This window comes from Chelon labrosus (assembly GCF_963514085.1).
Source record: "Chelon labrosus genome assembly, chromosome: 9".
In the NCBI taxonomy this organism is placed as follows: domain Eukaryota; kingdom Metazoa; phylum Chordata; class Actinopteri; order Mugiliformes; family Mugilidae; genus Chelon; species Chelon labrosus.
This window is the reverse complement of record NC_140359.1, coordinates 20,966,824-20,986,418: the sequence shown is the minus strand read 5'-3', so window position 1 is coordinate 20,986,418 and position 19,595 is coordinate 20,966,824. Positions and strand designations below refer to the sequence as shown.

Genomic DNA, 19,595 nt, shown 5'->3' with positions numbered 1-19,595 from the left:
CTCCACCCCCTTTCTCTCCCAACATTCCTCCATCCCTGCTAGTCTTCTTTGTCTCCACTGTCCCGTGGGAGCACGCTCTAATCCCTTCGGGGTGTGTCAAGCATCTTTCTATCCCTCCATTCGCCCTCTCTATCCCGCCATCCAGTGCCTGGGATTTAATCTCCCTTTCGCAGAGCTCTGCTCCTGCATTTACGCTCTCAATTAGGGCTTAGACTCCAGCTACACTGGGTAATGCACGACAACCAGGCCTGCGCTGATCCAGCTAGCCATGCAGGGAAACTGAACACAACTAAAGCCAGATGGCCGGCGACTGATGACTGCTCGTTCTCAGCCATGTGAAGGGAGAGGGAAGGGAAGCTAAACGGGATATACATGGAGAGCAATTGGCGAGAAGTGAGGACTTGTGCTTCCATGGTTCATTACATCCGCATGTTGGACAGCAAACAGTAGTAACCTTGAAATCCCTTTGGTCAAGTCCTCACTGTCCTTACTTGTCTAACACAATCAAGTCTTCTCCACTCTGCTTCTTCCCGTCTCTCCTCTGTGGTCTTCACCGCTGCTCTCTCCCCCCTCCAGTCTGCTGCCATTCCTTCTCTCTCATCCATTGCTTCTCAACTAAATATTTGCTTTGGCAGCGTCGCACTGTGGCTGTTTTTTTCTGTATTCACTTATGCAGCTTATATGCTCAACTTACCCCTCTGTACCAAGTTTGTGAACGCACGCACTCGCGTCCATACGAACACCGGCAGACGTGTAATGTATTAGTGAGAGATCCGAGGCGGACTCTGAAGACAAACACAGACCTCGGCGTGAGTGTGTTTCCTTTAATCAGCCAAGATTTTGGAGGAGCTGGACTCCACTCTGGTTGGGAACCACAGCGCCGCCTTATCCAGAACCTTAGGGTCTATGTCTTTAATTTAGAAGCTGCGGCTGGGCAGAGTGTAACCTGATAAAACCCTTTCAAATGATAGAGTAGCCATCTGGCTCGCTGGCTTTTCTTTAGAACTTGGGTCAGGGGAACTGAGTGGTTGTGATGGAGCTGGTGGGTTGGTGGGTTGGTGGGTTGGTGGGTTGGCTGAGCGGATAGATGGTGGAAACATTCAAAGTTAAACACGCTTTCTCTCGATTACACACAATGGCTGGCCTTCCTTCGTTTGTAGCAACGGTATCCACGTATTTTTCTATTTCTATCCGCCCCTCCCTCATACGCCTGTGAGCCCTGAGCTACATACTTGTCAGGGTTGTAGACGTTAAGCTCCTCTAGGAACAGGCTGTCGTTGAGGAAGCCGTTGTTCATCTTGGCCAAGAATTTGAGGACGATGCCTTTCTCTGATCCCAGGAACACCACTGTTTGGTTCTTATGTGGCCCGGCCTCACTGTCCACCACGATGCGCGTCAGACGATATCTGGAGGAAAGAATACGGAGAAAACTATATCAACCAATCAGTTAGTTAATTAATTAACCAGTTTGCTGCCCATTAGAGGATCAGGTTTGCCCTTTGGAACAGGAACAGATGTTGATGAACATCACTGGCAGGGCTTCTGTGTAAATGTTTTGAACTTTGTCCCAGTGCAGTACTTTTTCAACCGCACCACCAAAACCTGAGTTAGAATAAATTTGCATGACTAAACAGATAAGATAGCAACAAGAAAACAAAGAGCGACAACAAAATGACTGTAATTTCCCAAATAATGATTATATAACCAATCAATCAATTAACGGGCCTTCAATCACGCACTCAGAGGTCTAAAAAGAGACTAAGGAACAGCAGGGGGCTCGTATTAATGTCATTAATTGATTGTTATTTCATTAAAAACTCAATCAGGTTGCCACAGGGCCTGTCAGGTGGTTCCTGAAAGAAAAACATTACAGAAAAGTTGTCTAAGCAACAAACACCGAGCGCTACTTCCTTCTCTTATTGACAGCTGCTGATCACAGTTTGGCTCTGGAGCAGTTGGAAGTGCATCAAAACTCCAAGCACACCTAACGGATTCATATTAGCTAATTAGACACCTGCCAGTCAGCGAGCTGGGGGATAGGTGCCCTGATGTGCTGGTGGGTGTTAGAATAATAAGTGAGACTGATCGAACAACAAGAACTGGTTTTAAGAAATACCTCTCAAGGCCGTTTCATTCATTCCTCTGCAGATGGAGATATTTATCCTTCGATCAGTTTCAGGGTAAGAAGCTGTTAAAGTTATCAAACAGGAACCCACATACTTGCACATCAGTGAGTATTATGCAAATGCTTCTTTCAGTGATTCTTTAATTGAAGATGATGGGATTTAAAGATTAAAGATGAGAGCTTATCTGGAAATCTAGGAAGTCCCATTTTCACCCTCATTAATGTTTACTGAATGTTATCTCTGTGCAAGAGGGTGAAAAGGTACGCACGGGTGAAACTGTTTTTACTCTAAGTGTTTTCGGAGGTGACGACAATAAATGTAACTCTACCCTTGAGTTTTACACCATGAGCCCGTTAAATGACAAGGCCACGTCCTCTTATCTTATTCGCTGCCTCTGTTTTCTTTAAATATCCTGGAAAAACCCCAGAGTCACCGGCTTTATCCAGTCACCACCAACAACAATCTGATGTGATTTGGATCTATTCAATATTACAGTGAAGTAATACAGTCTCAAGGAACATTTCCTTTCCAATTCAAGATAATAAATTTCACAAGAAGGGGATCCTTCAGATTGCCTCCACCCCCTCCAAGTGGGTGATTGTTCCCAGCCAGCTAAAGTCGCTGCCATAGAACAGCAAGTCCCAAGATAGAAAAAAGCTTTCTTAAATTTGAAGCAAAAGCTGGATATTGGGGTGTAACAAGGATCAAACTCTATTACTGACTTCAGTTCCAATTGACTTCAGCTCAAGAGCAGTTTTCCACATCGAAACTGTGACAGACATCATAAAGGGCCTCATTCCTCATCCACCACAGATGCCTTCATGATGCTTTCTGAGCTCATGTAATACTTCCAACCGCTGCATGTGACTTGCATGCAAGGGACTGCTCACTGTGGAGATATTTCAGATCAGATCCAACAGACGTATTGCTGATTAAAGACAGAAACACTGTCATTCATGATGTAGTCATATGATATAGCACACTAATGAACAGGGCGAACTGTAGGGATAACCTTGATGAAAGCCGTTCATATTCCAACTAAGCCAGCACAGTATGTAGGTCAGACCTCAGCAAAGAAGGAGCAAGAAGTGATACGATGCAAAAAGCTATGAAGAATTCTTTATGTAGCAGATCTTTAAAGCTGTTTTACCGCCAATGAGGCTTGTCAAGGGCCTGGCATGCTGTCCTAACCTTAAATCTTTAGCAGCTGCAATTCAGAAGCGGGTCCAAATTAAAAACTAGATTTTCTACTTTCCACCAAATGCGCTGTCAGCCAGTAGAGCCCTGACGGCGGGGCGGCGGTACGCTGTCGCATCTCCCCAGAGGCTAGCTGAAACGTCTATGTGCAGTATAAGTAAAAGCCAGACAGACCTTTATAATCAAAAGGCATCGGGCGCAGTGCACTGGCTTTTGGGAAATGGGCTCAGCTGCAGAAACTCAGGACAAAAGTCCAAAACTTTTTTGACCAGTATCCTCCCCTTGATGTGTCCTCAAAGGATTTACAGAAGCAATTTGTAACAAATAGCCGAACCTAATTTTGAACGAGGTCCAATTCAGATGGTTTACTCTGTCTTTATCACTACGCAATCACTCAGGGAGATAGATGGAGTAGACTGGTGTCTCCTCTACTAAAACAAAAATAGGTCAGTGGATGGTTTGTGATGGAGCACTACTGTCTGTTAATGAGCCCGGCTCTCTGAGTAGCACTTGAAGTAATTGTTGTCCGGGGCTGAAGGGGCTCATAGATATCTGAGTGTGTAATACTTACCGAACCATGGTCTTGAGAAACCAGGGCCTGTTAGCAATGGAGGGCACGGCCTCGTCCATCAGAGGATGCATCTTGATGAAGTTGAGTGTGTCGTCGGGGAACTCATTGGATACCTTGTACCTCTCCATGGATGGAGTGCCGGCACAGTTGCCAGGCCTGAAAATGGAGAAGATGAGAGTGAAGATGGGAGAGGAAAAAGCAGGAGTGGAAAAAAAAGCACAAATGAAAGTCTACCGCATTGGCTGCAGAGAGAATGAGCAATTTTTCATTATGAAAGCTCAGATAGAAGGCTTAAAGTTCATCTTCCCTAAAAATCAATGAGAGTACACCTTTAAATTACTAAACAGTAATTCCGAGAGGCTTCGGTCAAATAGGAGGACACAAGATGTGTTCTTCTGTCTGGCTTCGGGCTAAGGCACTGAGACATTCTATCTATCTGATCCTTTTACGGGGAGTCGGTGAGCGTCTTGTAAAAGAGAAGCTGTTTTTGATAGCATATCCTCTTTGCAGGCATCTCACCTCTGAGAGCTTGTAAAACCCCTTTACTGCGTGGTCTTTGATACCCTGCCACAGCACATAATCTACGCCAGGACCTAGAAATATTAGCCAGCTGGCCACTGAATGTCTGACAACATGTAAGAACCAAACCCTACAATATATATATACTTGCATGGGAAATATTTATTTGGCACGAGAGTGGGGGAATCTCCACCGGATCACATCACGATGCCAAAGAGAATTTCACAAAAAGGCTTTCAGTTTTGTTTAGTTTTTATAAACATTAGTGATCCTGCTTAAAACCTAGAGTGAAAACACATTCATAGATGAGTTTAAGTTAACTGCTGCTAACCTCCAAACAGATCCTGCTTAAAAAAGAACAACATTACTGTAGCATTTTGTTTGCTGTAGCATTTATGTCTGGTCACATATGGACCTCAGAACGGAAACAGACATCCCTTAAATACGAAAGTCTGCAAATGATTCAGTGAGACACATGGCGGAACAGTCTGCTGCAGGGCCAGACCTAAGAGGCATTGTTACAACTCTCCGTCTGTTTGCCTGCGGATGAAAGGTCCGAACACACCAGTGGATGGAAATGAAATCAATCACATCAATTACTGCAGAAACAACGGCCGCTGTGGCGGATCTTTGAAAAGTCTGACCTTGTTGAACATAAACAAGCAATTAAATGCTAATTGGGGTGTAGAGGGTAAACTCACACGTATACGCTCATTCATACAGTGCGCGCAGGCGAATGCACTGGCTCTGTTGGCGAGGAACCGCCTCCTCAACCATATGGGAATATGCACACGCACACACACATACACACATGCACATACAGGGTACCAGCAATTATCATGGCCCAGATCTTTGTGGTAAATCAGTTTTTTTTCCTGCAGGATAGGAGCTCTTAGTGCACTAATTAGTGTGCAATAGATGGGAGATTGATCAGCTTTGTACATTTGTGGAATTAGCCAGCCATCTCTAAAATGATCTCATGCATCATTTGTCGATACTGATGCAGCTACGTGTGGGGGAGAGGTGAGATTGGGGGGGGCAACTTTGAAAAGTGCTCGAGTGCGTACAGTGTGTGCGGATGTGACGCAGTGTGATGGAGAGTGCGTGATCCCTGATGGAAAATAATGCACAAACCCATGATGCAACGTGAGTTCAGAATGTGGCGATATTAACACATTGTGATTTATCACGTCTTATGCACTGCGGCGGCCATATAGTATCTCATGTGGGTGTAAGCCAGGGATGAGAAGAAAAAGAGTAAAGAGGTATGTGTATGTGGGTGTGTGAGGGTGGGTGTGTGTGTGTGTGCACTGGTTAATTAACTGCTGTTGTACCTTGGCTTGGGAACCTTCTCTTCAGGAAATGGCGTCCAGGTGGAGTCTGGGGATTTCTGCTCTTTGAAACGCCCTGTGAATGTGTGGGCCACGTCCGCCATGTCATAGGCACACACCGCTGAACCTGGAATACTGCCACAACACACACACACACACACACACACATAAAACATAACATAAAAAACCTCTTGACTGAACACATCAAAGAAACACCTTGCAAATTCTGGACTATCACCAGGAGACAAAAAAAAATAATAAAATGGATTCACAATCCACTCTCAGGAGGGTTTAATCCCTTGAGGATGGTTTATTTTAGCTGTTGCACGTTCACACTGTCAAACTTTTGATTGCTGTCCGATTAGGAAAATAACCATGCTCAATTTCCTTAATTATACGAAAAGACATGAGAGAGACGTGACAGTAAAAAATTACTAATTGATTAATTGCAGTCATTTTTATTGGTCTCTATTGATTTCTGTGCTGTGTACACTGCTGCACATACTGTAGGCTCTTATGAGCTCACTTTCCTATCCCAGACTGGGTTTCCCCAAAAGCCTCGAGGCATCAAAGTTTATCACAAGTCTACTGTTCGGCTCAAAATATGGACAACAGATTGTCGTATTATTGCTTTTCATTTTAAGGGGAAAAACAGCCGTCTTGTGATAGCAGCCGAACCGCTGACTTCGTTCTGTCTGTGTGGAATCAATGCATAGCAGATTACTGAATCACTTTCCCATTTTTTTATGCATCTCTTCTCAGAAATAAAAACGTAGAAGTGTTTACAGAAAGAGGAATCTCTTTCTCTCTCTCTCAGCTGGATGGATTTTCTTGCTGTTGCATCATGGGTTAAATTCATCATGTAGACAATAGGGAGACAGCAGCTTGCACAAGGGCAGTATTATAGCGAGCAGGGTCAGAAAGCTGCGGATTCTTGGCTTAGCTACTAAATTACAGTAATTACCCTCTGCATTAGATATGTACTGAAAGTTAGACAGTCATTTGTCTGTTTACACCAGGCTGCTAACAAGGGAGCTAGATGTTGACCGAGCTGGCCAGTTAGCAAAAGACCACGTAGCAGCCCAGACTGAACATCCAGACAGACAATTAAATAGCACAAACCCTGAGTGCTGTCTACAATCTGAATGTGCTCCCTCTAATTTCACCCCCTGACTATGAAATGGAAAATTAATGCTAGGATCAAAACCGGCGCTTATAGAAATTTTCAGAGGCACCGCTTCATTGGGTTTTAATGTCCATTAACCATGCTCAATTGCGTTGTCACAAGCAATTGTCTTATCTGCTAAAAAGCAGCCATAAAATGGAAAATTACAATATGTGCGAGCTATCAGCCGAGCTCTATGGCTTTGTGGTAATTTTCAATTTAGATAAAGGGTCCCGCCGCCTGCGAATATGAAAATAGCTCTGAATATGATTTGTAAAGGCGAAAATAAGATTAAACACCTGCATGTCAAAAGGGCAACAACACTGTTTTGACAGAAGATGTAAATGTTGACCCAGTAGACTCAGGAGTTACACGTCGCCGAGAGGCACAGCGGGGGCACTCGCTACCAACGTTAACAAAGGTCACGCTGTCATGATGCTGATGAATTGAGGGCAGTTTCATGTATTTCAAACTGAGAAAGATAATCAAGTTAATAAATGGAAAGTACAAACAGCTGTTGACATGCATGAACTTATTTGAGATTAGGGAAAAGCTGAATAAAATGTCCTCAACTCCAAACAAGGTTCAATACTGTTGACTTTTCCAATGCCTAAAATGCTTCAACTTTAGTTTGTTACCTGTTGTAAGGTGTGGAGAAGGTTGCCATGACCACATCCCTCCCGTTGATGTGAATGACATCTGTCACGGCCTGCAGGATGTTGAAGTAGAAGTGGGAGTCGCCGGGGATGGAGCAGTTGAGTCGAGACTTGAGAAACGAGGTCCACTGCTTCTCCAGGACGCGGGGCGAGCCACCTTGGTCATTCTTGCAAACCCTCGCCACGCGGGGAAACACCACCTGATCCACACAAGCGCAGCTGAATGGGTACGTCTGAATAATTTGAGGTTTTACGTTAAACAGACACACACTGTATGGGCGCAGCCTTGGACCAAAATCAAATAAATCCCCACAGACCTACTTGTTAAAATGCCCACCTTTAAAGCAAAAATAAACATTATAGCCTGGTGTAAAAAGTGGTTTTGGTCTCTATAGCTAATTTACCAGTTGCCATGAATGAACCAACATAACTCACACATTTAAGTTGAACTGAGAATTAAGGTTTTGCATGATTACAGTCGCTCTAAATGACAGGTGGGTGCTTTCACATCTTGCTAGCAGCTTGAAACACAATCTCTGGCCATTCTTTATAAAGGAGTAAGGAGGAGTCAGGCACTGATAAGATGGCAACCGCCAATGCAGCCACACTGAGCTTCAAAATCGTTCTTCAGGAAACTTATAGGAGTTTATCTATATTTTTGCAGTTGTCAATTTAAAATTTCCATCTTTACAGCAAAAACAGATTGTTTCATGTACAACAAACAATCCAAATTAGCTGTATAGTCTATAGCTAATTTGAACGTTTATAACAAAATGACACCCGCACTTAAACTGTGTTAAGGCTTAAATTATGCATAGTAAAGTCCACAGGTACCGTCACATGTCGCCAGCTGTCTGGGCGCCACCTGCGCACCTCTGCTCCATTCACACTCCACCACTTTGTCTATTTTTGAGTTAACTGGGAACTAGGTGGAGTCAAGCGCTTCCAAAATGCCAACGGATAGAGCCACCACTGAGCCTTAAAAGCGTTCCACGGTAAAACATATAGGTGAAGTCACAGGGCATTTTCCCGTCTTTATATACAGAATCCATGTTAATGTCACAGAATTAGTTTCCCTGCAGCACACACTAAAGGCCTTGTTTGGATGACAAAAATATTTGGGAGTTACCACAGTGTCTTAATCCAGTGTTTCACCACTTTATAGCAAATTAAAGACATGAGAGTAAATTGGTGCATTTGATATGGTGTTAAAGAGTCATCACCTGGCAACAGAAAGTTTAAACCAAACAGCTTCAAATAGGAGCCGGTGTGGTAATTACAAGTGTGCTGCAAGATCGTGTAGCCAGTATTGTAATTAGCCGTTGTCACACTATACTTAACAGCTATAAATCTAACCCTGACCTGGAATTGACAGCGTGAATAAGAGCAAACATGCATTTAAACCAGATCCCAACACATACACCCACAGACAACCACACACACACACCCTCACCCAGGAATACGCCACAGTCCTCCACTTTCCCACTGACTCACACACTCACACACACATATATGATTTCAGAAATGCAGGAAGTTCCAGCTAAGAAAAACCAAAAACCTACGCAGGTCTGGTTAGTGTGAGATTTCGCAGCACTGACGTTATAAAACATGCAGAAGGGATGAGAGGCTTAAGAGGAATGTGAAAGTATGTCACGTTTACATCTTACAGTTCAGTGTGTCACGTTTCTACCTTATCTGTGTGTTACATGTTCACAACTAGACATACACGGAAACATAAAAGGTGCCAATACACACACGGCGTATATAGCTCTATTACATCCAACAAATACCCTACCCGAGGCTTGTGAATTCACTTGTGTAATGAAATATTTATCCTATTGCGGTTTTTTTTAGATAACAACATTAAAACTAAAACTAAAGCTAAACCAAACCTGCCACAGAGGATTTATCAGTTTGCCATAACGCACAGACGACTGTTTACATTGTCAGGGAAGGCCATCCTAGTGTGTAATAATGAAGCGATATCATTCGCTAAATGTTAAATTGCTCTCTGCACTATCAGTCCTACCGCCGCATGCCCAATTATACTGACACTGCTTTCAAAACACCCAGCAGATTGAGAGGCCTGATCTGTATTCGCGCTCTGTATAACACATGGCTGTCACTTCTGGCAGTGAATCCATTATTTCGGCGTTCCTCGTTCGCTCTTTTCTCATCTCTGAACTTCTCTTTCTCGCCGCCCTCTCTCGTGTGTTTTCTTTCATTTATTCTGCAAAATACATATTGAGCGATTCATTTCCATAACACATTTTCTCCTACCTGGCGTCCAATTAAACTTACTCAGGGAAGATTCAGCAAAAAAAAAAAATTGAACCGTGGAGATTAATAGGAAAAATTCGGTCGCTTTGGCGGAATACCTGAGAAAAGCCTGTCTCTGCTTCAACATTTTACACTTGGGTGGAATTCCTCTTGGGGATCAGTGAGACGATAGGTCATATGGGAGTACTGTGGGGCGGATGCGGACGTGCAATTCAAGTGATATATTTAGACTTCAAAATGGGATCTCCAGACGTCCATAGATTTTCTTTTTGAATCTATTTTCAGTCCTGTATCCTGCCCAGTAGTTGTGTGTTGATGAAAAATGTTTTGGCTACTTAATAGCTCCTGAAAGCCTCTTTCCCGTTAAGTGATACACCCATATCCTGTTAGTTTCCTCGGACACTTCCTGATTCGCCTAGTAAATAGGAAGTCACCTCTGATTAGAGTTCAAACAATGGCAGAAGAATATGCCCTGTGCTTACCTTTCCCATTGTGTTGTATTCCATGGCAATTTCCCGAAAGAAGAAATAGATGAAGTCCCCGTAATCGACTGCCTGAACAAAGTAAGGCTCTGCAGGAGAAAGGAGAAAAATATGTGCAAAGTGACGTTTTGCCGTGACAAAACAGTTTTGACACCATATTTCACAGTAAACAGCCTGAGTGACTGTCATATTATGCAGAAAAGCACCGACTGTGAGCCTTGAAAGCCTCAATCTATCATCCATCATATCAGCAAAACAATTTGCATGCGGGGAAAGACGGATCTCTCTATTGAGTTTTGACAGTCTGGACTTGTGCTTGTTTCTCCTCGGGGCAGAGCAATTCCAAGTCTAGCCGGGCAGGTTGGCAAAATGACTGAATTAAACAGAGCGTGTAGCATTAGCATAAGTGCTCCTGCTCTTCATACTTTCATTCGTATACAGGCACAAAGTCATGTTTGCACATAAATCATAAGTCACAGAAACACAAACACACAGTCAAGCATGCATGTCCAAACTCTGGCTTGTTTTCTAGCTTGTCAGTCAGCTTTGTGCGCTCCAGCCACAGGGACTTTGTTTGTGTGTCCCCCACTCACCTTTCAGCCATTTGGAGTCGTGTTTGACAGTGCGCAGAGTCGGGCTGTCTCCAAGGCTACGATAGATGACCGCATCGATCGCTAGAAAGTCTGTTACGGTGGCCGAGTACAGCTTGCCATCTGGAGAGGGAACACAGAGACAGAAAGAGCAATAAGGGGAAAAGATGGAGACAAAGATGGGAGAAGAATGAAGAGAGACAGACACAGAGAGCCATTAAGGAGTGGAAAAAAAGAAAGTGAAGAAAGTTAAGTTAAATCAAGAGAGAAACACATAAAGCCACTCAGAGAGGCCGGCTCTCTGTGGCTGGATAAACAAACATAATTCAGACGGCTCAGACCTGGAAAATGAATGAATCACACAAACCGAAGGGAATCTTTGATGGGCAACAAACAGCCTGTACACACACTTAAACATGTTGCACATTTGTAATTGCTCAATCTCGCAAACACTCTGCAAAAGCACAAACACTGAAGCCCCCGCACACACGTCCAATCTTAGAGCTCCACGGTAACCCACAGCCACGCACATACGTACGCGCACATGCTTCACGAACACAATCCGCCACCAGCATGACCTCAGCCTGCCTTGGCTACAACCACAGTGGAAACTTAAACTACATAATTGAAAGGATAGCAGTCAGAGGAACCCTCTTGATTACTCAGTGCTTCCAGCGCCTTCCAAGCAGTTCTACAATACATTTACTGCTCAAGTTAGGCATTTTCCCTCATCTTCTGGTTTTAACCGGCATGGACAGATCATCAATACGACCATAAATCGGTTCACAGCAAATGTGAATGGGGACTGGATGTCTTTAGCAGCCTGTGGGTGCGTTGCAACATTAGGAATCTCACCCCGCCAACGAAGAAGTGACTCATTCGAGACACATCCACTCAAGATTTCCTTTTCATCTTGTGCATTTTGAAATGAAGTGAACGAGAGACAATGAGGATGGCAGTAAAGTAAAATTAAAGCCAGAGACAGCTGACTCCATCTGTTACCGCAAAACAATTGTTCCGAAATCTAATAAGAGTCCTGACACAGAGCAAATGTAGCCCAGAGTTTGATGATTTGCTCTAGTGCATGCACCACAGATTGGCTTTCGTTTTCGACATGTTGCCGGAGCAGTGCCATTAGAATGAACCGCAGGGTATTAAGAACAATATTAAATACAACCGCAACTAATCCCTCACTCAAATACACTCAACTTTCCCATCTAGTTGAAACAAGTTCCAGTGTTTAATAACTGCAGATGGCAGAAAATTAGGATTAATGCTTTTGCCTCATGGCATCGGTGAATCCTGGAACTGTTGCACAAACTTAATCTGTCACTCCATTGGAACTTGTGTTTCCTCTGATGTCAAACCGCAGGACAAGAGAGTGAGGTTTGAAAAACATAAAGCAACAAAGGCAATTGTCAGTTTGAAGTGCACAGATGTGTTAAAATCTTACCAGCAAAGAGGGCGACATTGGCGTGCTTGGCATCATACGGACAGCGTGCCATCCCACTGATCTCCTCCCCCAGGGCCTCCAGGGTGTCCATCTAGGGTCAGGAATGAAGCAAAAGGTCAAGAGAGGGGTCAAAGCAATGGACTGTGCAATGTCAAACAAAACAATGGACTTAAAAATAAAACATAGGAAGTGCTGGATCGCAGTTGGAGGTAAAGAGCTAGAGGAGAAGAATGAGGAAATGTCAATCGCAAGGCACCATTAAGAATACATATGGCCTGCTTCATAAGACAATAGTCCAAAAACACTTAGTTATCCAGCCCAGGGGTGTTTCCGTGTAAATCTGACCTAAACTAGTATCTCTCAGATGACCGCCCTGGTGTCCTACTGAGCGTCTGTCTAAACAGACCAACTGGGAGTATCTGGAAAAGTGTCACATACAGACATTTTCCACGGCAACGTGTTTGACAGTAAGGGCGGATGTGCTTTGCCCCCGCCATCTCTTATCCTTCAACTGTACTGGTGTTAAAGAAGAGTTTTAACAACCCCCAAGACAGATCAACCCATTTACTGCAGCGCTTTCCCCTGACCTGATTTCTAAAGTCTGTGCTTTTGTTGTGAAGAGGAAAAAAATGGGCAGGGGAAAAAAAAATGGGTGAGCACACAGCCCTGAGCAGGGAATGTGAGAAATTTTTTACTAAACCACAGTAGTTTTTAAATAGTAGATCATGCAGTAGTCATTATTTTAGTTATATTTTGCTAAGAGCTCCTTGGGCAAGACTTGTTCCCTGATTTAGAATATTTCAGGAGAAATCCTCGTTTTAATTCTGCACATAGACAATCTAAAGGTTGCCTTTGCTGCTGTTTATCAGGTTTAGACTTTCAGTCACTCAGTAGTCCTCTTTCTCTGAGCTATTTTCATTCATTGTCCATTACTTGAGAAGCACCAGTTTAGGTCTTAGTGGAAAGATGTGTGTGAATTGGAATTTAAACAAGTTTTTCTTGTTTTGTGCCCAGTTTAGTTGTCGGCAGAGCATGGCGGAGGATGAGATATGGGTGAAAGTTCACTATCATCCCACCATGGGAAGGCTTGTCTTGCCCAGCATGCTTCAGGGCACGCTCTGACCCTGGCTGAAGACCAGGGATACACACAAGCATGCACACGACACAAGAAAAGTCGCTCTGCGCTGACCAGCGGCTGAGGTTGGAGATCATTATCACACAGTTTGCCTGCTAGATTCTGACTTCTCTATCTCTGTTTCTATCTATCTCACGCTCTACCTCCTCACTTTCTCCCTTTCTCTTGACAAAAAGCATAGTAGCTTGCCAGGGCTGCAAACTGCTTACGCCGCCCTTTCTGGTTTCTAAACAGGTCATTTTGTTTTCTATTCCTGTCTCGACGGAAACGGTTATCATCTGCCCACTAAAAAGGTCACACACACTCCGGCGCAATGCTGGAAAAGCTTGCCAGAGAAATTGTTGAGGCTGATTTGGCAGAGAAAATTACAAGTGACCTTTTACAACAAACACAGAACCACCACCACCACCAGCAGCAGCAGCAGCAGCAGCAGCAGCAGCAGCAGCAGCAGCAGCAGCAGCAGAAGCAGGGCATTTATCGTTTTCGTATTCCTTCTATTGCTTTAGAAATTACAGGAGGGTAATATATGGAGGCAGGCTGGACATATATTGTTATTAGACGGCGTAGACTATAATTGTAGATTAGACTGAGTTAATCATAAGAGACGTGAGTAGCTGAAGGTCAGATGAGTCCTGTCTGCGTGCGCAGAACGACATGGGAACTCGGTTGAGCTTGAAGCGTCAGCAGCTTCTGTGTCATCTACCTGACACAAACACTCCCTCCTTCACTGACACATCACAAACATACGCTCACATATCTTTCACACCACGGCAGCGACCCCCACCCTCAGTCCCCTCAGCTGATTTCACCAAGGTAGTGACCTCTGTCTGCTGGGCTTGACCTGCTGTCACTAATCTATTCCTGCCGTTTGAACTGAGGAGGAGACACTCCCAGCCCAATCTTTTCAAGTTGGCATGTGCAGAAAAAAACAACAGCCTGGTTTTCACTTCCCTGCCGTCATCCTTGTCTGAAGCAATATCCCCTATTTTGAAAAAGGGGCAATAGAAATCCATAAAAGTGCCACGCTCAGCCACGGCGTTTTTTTAAACATTACCATAAATAAATATGATGTTTAAACAGCCAGATGGAGTTTTTTTCTTTTTTCACCTTGTTTACCAGGCAAATGTTATTATCCCGTCAACTCCGGCGGCTGCCAAAGAGGAAGTGCTTCAGCTTTGTAGAAGCACAATTCAAAGTAATGTGAAGGGAACAGTGGCGCTGTCACACTTCGTCAGCCCTGCCTTAACAACAGACTGTTCGGCTGAGATCTACTGTAGCTTGGCGCATGAATGTACAGTAGCCTCGCCTCGGGGTGCAGTGTATCTGGATGAATTAATTACTACAACATGCTCATTGGTGTTATCCATAGGCCATATGCTAATTAATTAGTCAAGCACAATGTAGATCCAAAGCATGCCCGTCAAGAGTGTTATAACTGGCAAAGTATTCGGGGTGTGGGATACTTTCTGATTCTGCTCCTCTGTTATTTTCTTGAAGAATATTTTATGGGCTTTATTTATCATAGCTGAGGGATTTGTGAAGACTTACCGAGGACAAATGTAGGGTAAACTGAGCAAAAATCCCGCTTATTAACAGTTTGCTTGAAACGACTGCCTTGAAATGTTGTTATTTTAAGGAATAAGCACAGTAAAGGACTCGGTGTAAATAGTCTAAAAGGGCAGCCCCTGACAGACTCTACTAGTCCCGGGATACTGATGCATTTTCTATAGTTTGCAGCTAGCCTGAGTCCCGGCACAGTTTTTTGTACGCGGTACATATTTCCACCTGCAACAACCTACTCCATCCATAAAGGTCAAGTGCACAAGTTCACACCTGGGCCAGAAGCGGCTGTGTAAACCAAACAAGGACACCTCTCCCTGGGAGATTAATAGTCATGGCCCAGTTCTCTCCAACCCGTTTCTGAGCATTGGGAGGATGATATGTTTTCCTAACCACCTTTTACACTGGAGCAAAAAAAAAAGTGGAGTCTTTGCAGCTGTTGAAAGAAATATGTTCGAGGAGAAGCGCCTCATTTATCAAAACCTTGTCCTCCTGAAATGATTGATCTTTTCAAACAAGAATGGCCCATTGCCCAACTATGACAAACATTTGGTTGTTATGTGTCCTTAAGGACGTGAAATGAGTAATCAGTTACCTTGAACACTGTGTCAATCAAACGAGTTCTCGAAAGCTGCAGCAAAGAAACGCCAGTGTGGAAAGTTTTTCACCTCGCCTATTACAATATAGCCATCTGCGCGTGTGAGTTATTGTAAATGCAAAGACCCAGAACAGATTACATTTCCCAATACACCTCAGTCCACCAGTATCGAGTCAAGAAGGCATCACCTGGGAGTCGTTGCCTCCAAGACTCCCCACTGATTCCCCCTGCTTCACCCGGCAACAGGCGATGAAACTGACTCCAGTCATACATCAGCCCAGCTGGATGGGGTGTTTATTATTACAACACAGCAAGGGAGTGACAGAGGGAGAAAGAAACAGAGGGAAAGATGGCGGAGTGGTGGGAGCAATGGAGGGAGAGAGGAATTAAGGCTGGCAGGAGGGAGGGAGCAATGGAGGATGAATAGAAAAAAGGGTGTTGGGTGCTCTGTGGTGCCATGGGAGAGGACTGTGCCATGCTGCCATGGTGTCTGTCTGTGTTTTTCTATATATGCACGCATTTGTGTGTCACAGTGTGTGTTTGTGCAGCGACACTATCGACACAAATAGCATGGCAGAGAGGGGAAATTGGTAGGTCAGTAAAAAAACAACATCAACACAGATAAAGGGTTAACCAGGCAGCCAAGGTGTTAGAACAGAAAGCAACGTGGGGCGCTGCTGGTTTGGGCGGGCGCCCTCTCTGCCCCCTTCTATCTCCTTCCACCTCTGCTCCCCTTCCATGCCTCCCACCCCCTTCCCCCGCTCGCCCTCGCAGCGCCGTTGATTAATGTGGGATGAGGCTGGCCCCGAAACAGAAGCTCTTTTCAGTGCTGTCACACTGGGGAGATGGAGAGGCAAACTGTGGCCAAGGTGGATTTAACCACAAGCACACACACACACACAAACACCACACAGTACACACTTTTGACCAGAGTGGATGAGCCCAGCACGAAATCAAAGGCCCGGTATCTGCCCAGAGAGCCTGCCAGCCTGCCAGCCTGCCAGCCGTGCAGCGTGTGTGTATACGTCGGATGCTTTTGTAAAATGTGCGTGTTGTAAGGTTGCATGTTTGCACAGTTGTGTTTGTGTGGGTGCATACAGACTTTTGTGTTCCCGGGCATTAGAATGCGAGTTTACAAATGATCAGTGCTAATTTCAACATTTGAAATGCTTTCAGTACTCTTTTGACAATCTTGTACATGCAGACCAGTGCTATGCATGGCCTCCATTGGTGTGTGAATGTTTGTGAGTAGTTGCGTTAAAAACATTGTAAAGTGTTTTGCAGAACTGCTAAGGGTAAGTTCAGATCATTTACTTAATTTTAGTAAAGATACCTAAAATAGCTACTGTATTCAACTAAATAATTATAATGTAGTCAGTGGATTTATTTTTCAAGGGACTGGTTTGGACTAGTTGGACTGAGCTATTACGAGATATTTTAATGAACTCTCACTAAATAGCTGTGTTTTGTCACACTGTTACGGACCGATGTTTTACTTTCCGCAAAATTAATAAATCAAAAGCATTCATTTTAGTTTTATTTTTTGGTCACCCTCAAGCGTGCTTGTGTGCGCAAGGCCAATTTACCAACCCTCGTTCAGTTTTACAGCGCTCGCCCTGCCTCCTCTTTAACTCCAGCAGGCTGGCAGCAATATCAGCGCAGTAACGGCTAGAAAACACAAACCTTGAAACTATAAACTGGAGGCGCTATAAGAGCTAACCACGCCTGATAAATGCGGAGACGTAAATTCCACTTTCCCTGCAGGAAGGAGTCAGTGAATTGAAAGATGCCCGCTCTGTGTGCTTAGCATGCCGAGCCACAAAGGCAACGGAGCGGAGATGTCTTGTTTTCCTGGTAAACAGATCTAGTGAACCAAAGCAGGAGAGTTTTCCCCACAGGCCACCTAGATAACATCTCTGTGTGCTGTGACCATCACATCACATCCTAACAAACCAAACAATAACATCCTTCAGTACAGGACCCGCTGCTGAGTCTCCCTGTCCTCCTGCTCCCGTCTGTCTTTCTTGTTTGTTTGATGTTGTTCCCATGAGAGTTCTCTGGCCTTTCTACAATATATCCTTGATACTTGAAGGAAAAGGCATTAATCATTGGTTGGTTTTGATTTTAGCCACAGCATGCGTCTTGGAATTTGATAAAAGTTAGAAACAAGTTGAATAGCATCATAAAATTGAGGGGTTTTTTTTCCAAAAAGCAAGCTGTCCAGTCAGTAGGCCATCCAAGCTGCTGTATTCATAAACATTTTCTTGTAAACGAACTAAGACCGACTCACTGTGATGGCAATTCTGCTCATTTCTTACACTGGTGCAGCAAAAAAAATCCCATCCCATTCATGTCACCAGGGAAGCAACACATTGGGACATTTTCAACAGTCCATCTGCTTTTTTATGTTCATCTGCTTCCCTGTAAACCTTTTCAACCTTCCTTGTCTATTTTTTTTTACTGACATCTCTATTTTGGTGCACCGAGTCAGTCAATCTTCATGTTTATGTGCGCTCTTTATTGACCCAAGGTCAATAAAAATGCATAATTTTGCTCATGGTTTTACTTTTCCTGAAAGAATCCTGAAACTATTCCAGACATGCCCGCGTGAATACGACCGGGGAGATGTTTACAGGAGGCGGCTGAATCGGGTTTCAGCCTTCACTTGGAATTCACAGTGGGTGTGTGTGTGTGAGAGAGAGAGAGAGAAAGAAGGAAGGCTGTTAAGATTCTCTGCTTCGAAATCGAGCGTGTCAAAGTACACCTGGAGATAAAGACAAAGGAGGAAGGCCTGTAGAGTTGTGAAAGGCATCCGTCTGTGTCCGTTGCTTACCCATTGTGTACTCTCAAGTGGAGACGAGTTTTAAGGCAGTGTGTATAACATGTCACTGACCTACAAAAAATAAAACCAAAGAAGGCCAAAAAGAAGTTTTCACACGCGTGTAAATGCGTGTAGAGTTGCGTGTTTCCTTACCTTGTAGGTTCGACAGGAGGGGTTGAAAGCATTTGTTCCGCACACAAACAAGGTGTCATCATTTTGCTGCAGGAGGACTTTGATGAAATTGTGACACTCATCCTTCAGGAGGCGTAAGGCAGAAGAGAAACAAAGAGGAAACGTGGAAAAGAAGTCCACAATGACGTTAGCGTCTTTTATACACTTACAGGTTTCTAAAATAAAAGGTTGTCCCTTCTGTAAAAGCAGAGCATGTAGTACTCATGTGAAACAACGTTTTTAGCAAACAGTCATGACGTGCACCACTTCCCCGCAGCTCGTAAAGACATATTTTCAGCAGACTTTAATGCGGCGTGTAATGTCTCTCTCAAACGACAATAAAATCAATGTTCTTTTTAAATTCAGAGAAAGTAAAATTATACTGCCACTAGACGTAAAGATTCCTACTGATGTGATCTGTAAATTGAGACAGCAGAAGGGAGCGTGTTATTGCACCTTCAGGGTCTTGTGTCTATTAATGCGTGCGTGACAGAGAGATAGAGACGTAAGAAGGAAACAGAGGGTCTGTCGGCGCTTACATCTGTTACAGGTTGTCTGCCATGTATAAAGTGTGAACGACTAAAGAAGTGTTTTGTGGGGAGTGGGGTGACGTTTGTTCTATAAATGAAGTCGGGGTGAAAGCACAGTTGCGGTGTTTGTGTGTGTTTTCTCTACCTTATGCTTCCCTTTCATTCTGCAAGTGTCCACATCTGCCTGTCTGGACTTCCATGTCATTTTCTGGAGAAAAAAAAAAGAGACGTAAGCAAGAGCATGAGAGAAATAGAGTCAGAGGGCAACCGAGTTAAACGCTAATGGACAGTGCTAGACGTCAATACCCCTTCTACACCATGATCAATAATCATCACATGAGATTCCCCATCATTGATCCCCCTGATGAAGCACCTGCTCTGAGGTGAACTTTATTCTGAGCACTGTTTGG

At 44.0% G+C, this 19,595-nt stretch overlaps 1 protein-coding gene across 3 annotated transcripts in view; it reads right to left on the bottom strand.

Annotated features, from left to right (window-relative positions):
- The window catches only part of sema6a (sema domain, transmembrane domain (TM), and cytoplasmic domain, (semaphorin) 6A), a 106,068-nt gene that overhangs the window by 24,316 nt on the left and 62,157 nt on the right, over positions 1-19,595 (bottom strand). For all 3 annotated transcript variants that reach the window (XM_084551211.1, XM_084551210.1, XM_084551212.1), the window contains exons 5-13: positions 19,331-19,393; positions 18,638-18,739; positions 12,371-12,461; positions 10,921-11,040; positions 10,328-10,416; positions 7,548-7,765; positions 5,748-5,879; positions 3,895-4,050; positions 1,233-1,406 (exon numbers count right to left, since the gene is read on the bottom strand). In XM_084551211.1, the coding sequence (XP_084407337.1) occupies positions 1,233-1,406; positions 3,895-4,050; positions 5,748-5,879; positions 7,548-7,765; positions 10,328-10,416; positions 10,921-11,040; positions 12,371-12,461; positions 18,638-18,739; positions 19,331-19,393 (1,145 nt within the window). The remainder of the gene's footprint in view (positions 1-1,232; positions 1,407-3,894; positions 4,051-5,747; positions 5,880-7,547; positions 7,766-10,327; positions 10,417-10,920; positions 11,041-12,370; positions 12,462-18,637; positions 18,740-19,330; positions 19,394-19,595) is intronic.